Consider the following 9,746-nt stretch of genomic DNA (forward strand, 5'->3'; position numbering starts at 1 on the left):
TACAGGGTAGACTAGCAGATGTAGGGGAAAGTAGGTGTAACGATCTATCCATCGTAAGGTGCTAGCGCTTCTGAAAGACTATGTCTCGGTCATCCATCTTCTCAAACACCATGTAGTGCGAGAAACCAAACGGAGGAGATCGAGTCTTGTGGGGAAAAGTGCGCAAACCTCTGGAGAGTGTATAAACTAATCATGGTTAGCCGTGTCCCCGGTTATGGGCATCTTGAGTATCTAGTACCTTGGATTATCATGTGAATCTCAACATGTTACTCTAAATTAATTTTGTTGGGTTTTGTTTAATGATGATGCTTAATTGGGATTGAGGATGCTGTCAACCATTCTCAATGTTTAACAACCACCATGATAGTTAAATAAATTTATTCCTTTGTAGTAGGAAAAAATTGGCTTTACGCAAAACTGTAATCATAGAGCTTTCCACCAGCCAAATATGCATATAGTATAGCTGTTTCATTCCATTACTCTCTATGTGTTACTTTGCCAGCATATTCCATGTGCTGACCCGTTTCGGGCTGCAACGTTAATGTTGCGGACTTTTCAGACGACGATTAAGGAGTTTTAGGTCGTGGTTCTATACTCAGTGATGCCGTTGGAGTTGATGGACTCACTTATCTTCCAAGCCTTCCGCTGTTATAGTTATTAGATGGCCTTAAGCCATATTTATTGTAATAAGTTCTCTATTGAGACACTCGATGTAATAAGTGTGTGATTGCTACTCTGTTATAAATCCTCCGAGTACTGTGTGGTGTCAGCATTACTGATCCAGGGATGACACCTGAGCACAGAGATCATACTATTTGAGGTCTGGTCGCTACATGAGACGTCCACATCCACTATAGCCATTATTTTCGGTGACCGCGAGAAGTGGATTGCTGCTATGTAGGAAGAGTTGCGGTCACTTGAGAAAAATGACACATGGGATGTTATGTGCTTGGCTAAGAAAAAGAAGGCCGTTCGCTGCAAATGGATCCTCAAAAGAAAGGAAGGTTTGTCTCCTAGTGATCCCGCGAGGTTTAAGGCAAGGTTAGTGGCTAAGGGCTTTAGTTAGATACCAGGTATTTATTATAATGATGTGTTCTCTCCAGTTGTGAAGCATAATTCCACTCATGCATTATTCAGAATTGTTGTTATGCTTGATCTTGAGCTTGAGCAGTTAGATGTCAAAACCGCTTTTCTGCATGGAGAACTGGAGAAAGAGATTACATGGAGCAACCAGAGGATTTGATAGTGCAAATGTGTTTGCAAGTTAAAGAGGTCCTTATATGGTCTGAAATAGTGTCTGAGATAGTGGTATAAAAGGTTTGATTCATTTATGATTGCACATGGATTTAAGAGGTCTGAATATGATAGTTGTGTTTACATTAAGTTTGTTGATGGATCATGTTTATACTTGATGTTATATGTTGATGACATATTGATTCCTGCCAAGGCCAAAAAAAGATATCACTGCTTTAAAGGAATAATTAAGTAGTGAGATTGAGATGAAGAATCTTTGGTGCTGCTAAGAAAATTCTAAGTATAGAGATTACTGGAGACAGAAATTCTGGTTTGCTATTTCTTAGTCAGCAAAGTTATATTAAGAAAGTTCTTCACCATTTGAACATGCATGATGCTAAGTCGGTAAGGACTCTTATTGCTCCTCATTTCAAATTACCATATTCTCATTGTCCTAGACTCCTAGTAATGATGAGAGTTTGAGTATATGTCAAGAGTTCCATATTTCGGTGTTGTTGGCTCTTTAATGTATGTCGTGGTGTGTTCTCGTCCTGATTTGTCATTTGCAATGAGTTTGGTCAGTAGAAAATGGCTAACCTTGGTAAAGAACATTGGAAGGTTGTTAAATGGATTTTCAGGTATCTCCGTAGCATTTCTAATGCTTGTTTGAAATTCGGTAGGACTGATGAGGAACTAGGTGGCTATGTGGATTCAGATTTTACTTCCAGCAATTTGAGTAAGAGGGGGTCCCTTACAGGTCATGTGTTCACCGTTGATGGTTTTGCCGTGAGTTGAAGGGCAACGCTATAGCCAGTTATTGACCAATCTACTACTGAAGTATAATACATGGCTATTGCAGAAGCATGTAAACAATCAGTTTGGCTGAAAGGTTTGTATGCTAGGCTTTGTGATGATAATTATTGCATTAATCTGGTTTGTGATAGTCGGAGTGCCACATACCTTACTAAGGATCAGATGTTCCATGAGAAGACGAAGCATATTGGTGTCAAATACCATTATGTTCGAGAAATGTTGCTCAAGGTAGGTATACAAAATTATTACTCATGATAATCCCACACATATGTTGACAAAGCATGTTCCTGTTGCTAAGTTTAAGATTCGCTCAGACTTAGTTGGTATAATTCATTAGGGCATTTCCAGCCGCGCCCCCAGGAAGGCCTCCCCAGGCGATTTTTTCGCGCCGGCGCCAAGAAAACGGCCCAGTCGCGCCCCCAGAAGCCCGATTTTCGCCGGCCTGGACCGAAAACAGCGCCGGCGGACCCGGGCCAAACCCGGCGCGCTGGGGGGCGCCCGGGGGCGCCGGGGCGAACTGTTTTGACGCGAAACAGCCGCGGGCCCGCCGTGTCAACGACACGACGCCTCGTCTTCCCCCAATGGCCTCGGTTCCCGCGGGAAATCAATGGCAAGGCTGCCGCCGGTCAGCCTTACCATTGATTCCTCACGGGCGGCGCGTCACGGGACGGCGCGCCGACGCCTTCCCTCCCTTGCATGCGTACACACGGGTGCGGTGCGGCTATATAGCCGGTAGCCTGCACTCGCCTGTGCCCGCACGAGCCCCGCCCCTCACCGCCGCCCAGCTCCTCCCTCTCCCTACCTCTCCCGAGCGCCGCCGCCCAGCCCCTCCCTCTATCTCTCTACCTCTCCCGAGCCCGTCGCCATGGCGGAACGCTACCCCGGAGACGAGGCGGCGGCCAACGGCTTCGACCGTCGTTCGCTCCGCGAACAGGAGTCCTGGCTCCTGTTCCAGGCGAACATCCCGGCACCGCCGAACATGCTCGCCGGGTCGACGGGGTGGAGGCTCAGCGCCGGGGGAGTGCCCATTCCCCCGTTGCCCGACGTCGTGGCGAAGCCGCAGTACTTCGCCGAGGAAGTCGAGGTCGTGCGCGCCTCCCTCACCGACGCCCAACTCTCCCTCCCCCAGTACGCCGCCGACAACCACGCGGCTTGGGCGGCGTATTTCGAGCGCCGCCAGCAGCAGCGCTTGGCGTCCATCAACGGCACGCTGGTGGTTGGCGGCCGTCAGAACAGCGAGGGGCGCCACCTGTGGTGGGGCGTCCCCGGCCGCACACTCGAGGGCGTGCTGACGTACCTCGAGGGCGGCAACGACCCGCCGTTGGCGTACCCGGCGAGGGCGGCCGCCCCGGCGCAGCACCGATGCGCCGGGCCATGGGCACCAAGGAGGTTCGGGTCCTCCTCCTCTTCTTCCTCCTCCCGATCTTCATCGCACTCCTCCGGCACTCCGGCCCTGCTCGGCGTCAAGGCCGAGCCCGCGGCGGAGACGCCGCTTGACCGGCGCACTCGCAGCGCCGGCATCGTCATCAACGAGGACGGCCGGCGCGCCTGCTCGTCGGCTCCTCCTCCGCGCTTTGTCAAGCCAAAGACGGAGCCGGGGCTCGCGCCGGTGAAGAAGGAGCCGGTCGCGCCGGTGACGACGGAGCTCGACGACGACGTGGCCCTGGAATGGGCGCGCAGGGACTCCATAGCGATGGAGAAGGAGCGCCTGGAGAAGGCGAAGGAGCGCCAGCGCGCCGCCCTGCTTCGCTTCGCGGAGCGTCGACGCGGCCGCGACGAAGGCGGAGTCGTCGTCATCTGCGACAGCGACGATGACGACGATGCGCCGCCACCAGTCCGCCATGGCGACGCCGGACAGGGGTCCATCAGGGGCGCCCGCGTCAAGGAGGAGAAGGCCGACGACGACGATTGCGGCGACGGCGGCGACTTCAGCCAGTTTTTCCTTTAGATTAGTTTATGTATATGAGCTACGTAATGAAAATCCGCGAACTCCGCCGAAATGTGCCGAAATTTATGGTGTTTGGCCGAAATTTATCATGTTTGGCCGAATTTTATCATGCTTAAGCCGAACTTCGCCGAACTTCTTTTATTTTAAAACGTGCCTGGGGGCGGCCCTGGGGCCGGCGGCTGGGGACCAACTCGCCCTCATGCCCAATTTTTGCGCCGGCTCACCCCCAGGCGGCGATTTTAGGCGCCCCCTGGGGGGCCAACGGCTGGAGATGCCCTTAGTCCTAGTAGCTGTTTAGCACAGAAAGTGTATTATTTGTTATTCAGGAAGAATATTCTCGTTCATGCTATAAGATAAAATTTGTCTCGTGAAGTTTGTTATGTTATGATCGAAATTCAAATATAAAGATAAATACTAACTTCTGGCAAGTGAGCGGCGTTGCCTCTATGTTCCTATCAGACCCGTTAAATCGGTTCTAGTTACTTCGCGGTTCACGCACGATGCTGAAGCATAGCGCTTTTCACCATGAGATGCTCAGGAATCCGATACTCATGCAGTGGAACCTGATACGCACGCACCCAAGATTGTTCTGCGGTTGGATCATGTTCAGATCCGCATAATCCATTGGCAGGAATTTGACAGGCGCGAGCATGCGGATTTCTTGATGCAAACCCATACTAGCACATGCGCGCATGAGTAGTTTGTTGCCAGGCACACAGAGTTTTTAGTGATTGACGAGAGGATTTGATAAAAGTAGCAACGAAATGGCTATACTCAGTAGTCAGTACGTAGTCACGTATACCAACGTCGATTGTGGAGCCAAATAAACTAGCTTGCAGCAAAAAATGTGCCGTCACATTTGGCAACATGCACAGCAGAGTAACATCAAGTTAACCCATGCGACATGACATGCCATGAGCCCATGACGCAGAATTACTTACGCTAGCTGCTCGATGCTTCGGTCGATCTCCTCACGCTCAGCGGTCACGTAGTTCCACCCGGAGCTCCCGCCGAAGTAGCGCTCCCACACGCCCTCGGCCAACCTGTCCACCTGGATAGCCACCAGCTCCTCCTCGAGCGCCGCGCCGTCCTGCACGCTGCCGCCGACCGCCACCCTGCCGGCAAACACCACCTCCTCGCCGTTCTCGTCGACGCCAAGTTTCTTCCACCCGCCGTCGCCGCTAGGGGACGTGCGGTGCAGGAAACAGCCCACTTGGACGTCGCGCCTGTCGCCGTACGCGCTCGCGTTCGCGCCGCCGTACACCTCCAGGAGCCCGACCTCCACCCTGTCTCCCCACAGGAGCACGACCTCTTTCGCCGCCCCTCCCTCCGACGACCCCGAGGCGACGAGCAGGTACATCGCCGCGCAGCAGATGGTGGTGGAGACCACCAGCGGCAGGAAAAAGACGACGACCCTCGAGAGAGCGGTGCCGCAGACAAGCAAGGCGAGGGCGGACAGCAAGACCGATGAAGCGGTGGAGGCGGGGAAGAAGAGTTGGTTGCGCAAGCGCGCCGCGCATGCGTGCAGTTTAGCGCCGAGACCTTTCAGCAAACCGCGGGTGCATGCCGTAGTAGTCGTAGGGTTACTGGCCATGGCTGCCCTGCCTGGACCTTGGCGAGAAGTTTAAGCGTTTTGAATTGAATTTAGTCCGGGAATGGTTGGTTTATGAGTGGAAGAGATGGGCCGGAGAACATATTCTCTGGGCACTGTGTCGGGTCATGAGTCACTACTTTTTTTCTTTTTTGAGGGATCGTTACTTTGCAAAGAATCACGGTACAGTGCAACTTTGATGCAATATCCGGTTGCTCTTGCCTATTTCTGAGTATTCAAATTCTGAAGAAAAAATCTCGTGTGCTTACATCTGTCTGATCTAGCAAAGAAACCGAGGGCTTCTTCGATTTACAGGATCCTCAAAACGCATGTGAATAAGAAAAATGGGACAGGCTTGCATGACTTTCTTTTCACGTTCAGTCACTTTTTATAACAGCACACGCTGTCAGGACGAGAAGCTTCTCTCCCTGCACTTGGAAGTAGGACTAGACCAAAAGCTCTTAGCTCGCAAAATTTAATGAGTGCAGCTCGGCATATTAAGCTCGTAGCTCAGTTCTTAATGAACAGAATCAATCATAAATTTCAGCTCGACCTCAAGCTAACGAGTTTGACAAGCAACTCATTAAACTCGTTAGTACAACACAACACACAGTTTTACATCGTGTGACAATATTTCGTAGTACTTCAGACCATCTATTCAATCTAACCGACCTTAGGCCAGTTCTTTTGGACGGCTTAAAAAATAAGCCGGCTCTCCCCAGCTTTTCCATAAGCCGTCTCTTATATTTATTGGGCCTTCTAAACTAGTTATGGAATAACTAATTTAGAAGTCTAAAAAAATTTAAAGATGACCCTTTTTAAGTTGGGGAGAGGCAACTTATTTTCTAAGTCACCCAAAAAAACACGCTCTTTATATATTAACAAGCGTTCATGAGTTTAAAGAGTTTCAAACGAACAACTCGTTAACCCACCCCTACTCTAAAGCACCCGTGCATGCGATCGTGTGGAGGCATGTAGCCTATGGTAGTGTTCTACTTTGCCATGTTCATTTTTTTAACTGCCGGAATGCATTGCCTTGTTCATTGGTCACTTCCTTTACCTTTACCAATGTGATTTCTTGTACCGCCAACTAAACTAATCTTTTTTAACACAGTATAGATACATACGTTGGCAATCCTTTTTTAACAAGGTTGCCATACGCCCAACAATCTCCTCAAAAACCAGACACGAAAAAGAAAAATATTTTCTGAATCAATACGGGAGTGGTGGGATTCAAACCCGCATGGCAACCGTCATCGGTCAAAGTCTCAGCGGAACAACAACTAGACCAAGATCACTTAGTTGTCTACAATCCGTGAACACTACTATTTAATACTTCATTTAGTACAACAATAACATATATTATGTACCCATATAAACCATTTGAAAAAAGAAATCACAATTTTTTTTAAAAACATAGATTTCCAATAAAAAAGTTCACCAGCAAGCTAAAAAAGTTCAAAATTTTGAAAAGTTTCATTGAATTAAAAAAAGTTTATCAAATTATTAAAAATTTCACGAATTCAAAAAATGGTTCAGGAATTTGATAAAATTTCAAAGATTTTCGAAAAAATGTTTATCAATTTTGAAGAAAAGTTCACCAATTTTAAAAACTGATCATCAATTGTGAGAAAAAGTTCTTCGATTTTGGAAAAGGTTCATCAATTTTGAAAAAGAGAAGTACATCGGTCGTGGAAAAAAGTTCGTAGATTCTGAAAAAAAAATCATGGGTTTGAACAAAATCATCGATATTGAAAAAAGTTCGGTGATTCTAACAAAAATTCGTAAATTTGAAAAAAAATGTTCTTAAAACCAATTTGCAGAAATCAAAAGAAGTTCACACATTTGCGAAGGAAAAAAGAAAAGAAGAAAAGGAAAGAAAAAACGAACAAACCATCCAAAAAATAGAAAATTAAATAAAAACCGGTTTGGGAAGCTTCCCAAAACCGGGGGCTTCGCGGACTGGAGAAATAATGAAAGGAAAACAATGAAGTTATTACTCACAAGTGATGCCATGTCCTAGTGGTTGGCCCGCGATGTGGGTGGTTGAGGACCCAAGTTCGATTACGTTGCCGCGCACACTTTTTTCACTTCTAACAGAAAAGGAAAGAAAACTAAATGGGCCGGCCCAAGCACGCAACATTCTGTGCGCCTGTTTGCAAACACACATTAACATGCGCCTGAAACGTCAAATAGGGCCCGAAAAAGACAGTAAAGGAAATGGGCGGCGCAAGAGCGAATGTTGTGCGCCGGCTTGCAAAGCCCACATTAACGGAAGCAACTAATTGACAAGCGCTCCTTCGGAAGGCTCGCAATGATCACTTCCATATGGGCTGACATCACGCTCTCAGCCGCCGCCACGTGTCGCGCTTTGGGCGCTCACTTTGAAATTTTTATTTATTTTTCCGCACAGGTTTTAGGCTTTCTAATATTTTTCAGGTCTTTTCGACTTTTTGGTTTTGCATCGGTCTTCCTTATCTTCTGGACCCAAAAAATAATTTTGAAAAAAATTGCACGAAAAAATGCTTTTTATGTTTCTTTCTTCCGTGAGAGGCACGATTTTGCTTCCGCGAGAGGTACGGTTTTTCTTTCGCGAGAGGCACGGTCGTGCCTCTCGAAAACAGAAAAAAAATATGTTCATTATTATTATTATTTTCTTCCGCGAGAGGCACAGTTTTGTTTCGCGAGAGGTATGGTTTTGCTTTCGCGGGAGGCACGGTCATGCATCTCAGAAATGAACAAAACCTGTTTTTCATTTTTTTCCTTCCACGAGAAGCACGGTTTTGCTTCCGCGGGAGGCACGGTTGTGCTTTTGTGAGAGGCTCGACCGTGCCTCTCGGAAACGAAAAAAACGTGTTTTTTGTTTTTTTTTCTTCCACGAGAGGTACGGATTTGCTTCCGCGAGAGGCACGATTGTGCTTTCGCGAGCCGTGAATCTCTGAAATGAAAAAAAACGCATTTTCTGTATGTTTTCCTTCCGCGAGGGGCACGGTTTTGCTTCCGCGAGAGGCACGGGTATGCCTTTCACGAGAGCCATGGCCGTGCCTCTTTCGGAAAGAAAAAACCATGCTAGTGGTTTGGTTTTTTTCATGAAAAAAGGTTCGTCAAAACCTATCAACATGGATCTAGTTTTGAAGATCTCAACGCGAGGAATTCAATGGTGAAAACGGTTTCAAATTTGGACGCACAGTTTAATAGGTAAAATGTTTTGAATAAATGGGTCTACGTAAAAAGAAAAAACTCACAGGTTACGACAAGTGGCGCATCAGCGCGCCACTTGTCACAACTTGGGAGGCATGAGTGATCTTTGCAAGGAGTACTCCTGAATTAGTGATTTAGCACATTAATGCGGGCACGATTATGTCTCATCTTGCGCGAGAGGGTAGGAACCATCGCTGAACGTGAAACTGAGATGGGCCGGCCCAGTGTGGGAAGCCACAGCCTCCTTTTTCTGTTTGTTTTATGTTTTCTCTTTAGATTTTTAATTTATTTTTTACTTTTGTTTATACTTTAAAATATTCTAACTATATATTACAAAAAACACTCTATAGAAATATTTGAAAAAATGTTGATCAAGTATTTGAAAAATGTTGAATGTGTATAGAGAAAATGTTTATCACGTATACGAAAAATGTATAAAGAAACATGTATAAATATTTTTGATCATCTATTTAAAAAATATTAATCAAGTGTTTGAAACAAAACTTGAACAAATATTTGCAAATTTCAATCAACTATTTGAAATTTGTTAAATTTGTATAGAAAAAATGTTGACAATGTACAAAAAAATGAATAATTTTTTATCATGCATAAAAGATGTTAATCAATCATTTGGAAAAATGTTGATCAAGTATTTGAAAAATCTTAAATGTGTACAAAAATTGTGTTTACCATGCATTAAAAAATAATGAATTATATTTATCATCTATATAAGTATGTCAATCCAGCATTTCATAAAATGTTAAACTAGTATTTGAAAATGTTGATCAAGCATTTGAAAAATGTTAAATGTCCATAGAAAAAGTATTGACCATGTATTAAACAAATGATGATTCTTTTATCATCAATATTAAAATGTTAATCAAGCATTTGAATAAAAATGTTGAACAAGTATTTGAAAAATGTTGATCAATCATTTGAACAATGTTAAATGTGTATAGA

General features: G+C 45.9%; 1 protein-coding gene across 1 annotated transcript; it reads right to left on the reverse strand.

Moving 5' to 3' along the window:
- Nucleotides 1-4,715: 4,715 nt before the first annotated feature.
- Nucleotides 4,716-5,615, reverse strand: LOC123058212 (uncharacterized). The gene has a single exon (XM_044481012.1). The coding sequence runs from the start codon at nucleotides 5,586-5,588 to the stop codon at nucleotides 4,932-4,934; it is 657 nt and encodes a 218-aa protein (XP_044336947.1). The 5' UTR covers nucleotides 5,589-5,615; the 3' UTR covers nucleotides 4,716-4,931.
- Nucleotides 5,616-9,746: the final 4,131 nt, after the last annotated feature.

Source organism: Triticum aestivum, chromosome 3A (genome assembly GCF_018294505.1).
Source record: "Triticum aestivum cultivar Chinese Spring chromosome 3A, IWGSC CS RefSeq v2.1, whole genome shotgun sequence".
Classification (NCBI taxonomy): domain Eukaryota; kingdom Viridiplantae; phylum Streptophyta; class Magnoliopsida; order Poales; family Poaceae; genus Triticum; species Triticum aestivum.

Bases quoted from the DNA above. Each gene is read 5' to 3' on its own strand.
- LOC123058212 (XM_044481012.1), bottom strand. From the start codon at position 5,588: ATGGCCAGTAACCCTACGACTACTACGGCATGCACCCGCGGTTTGCTG.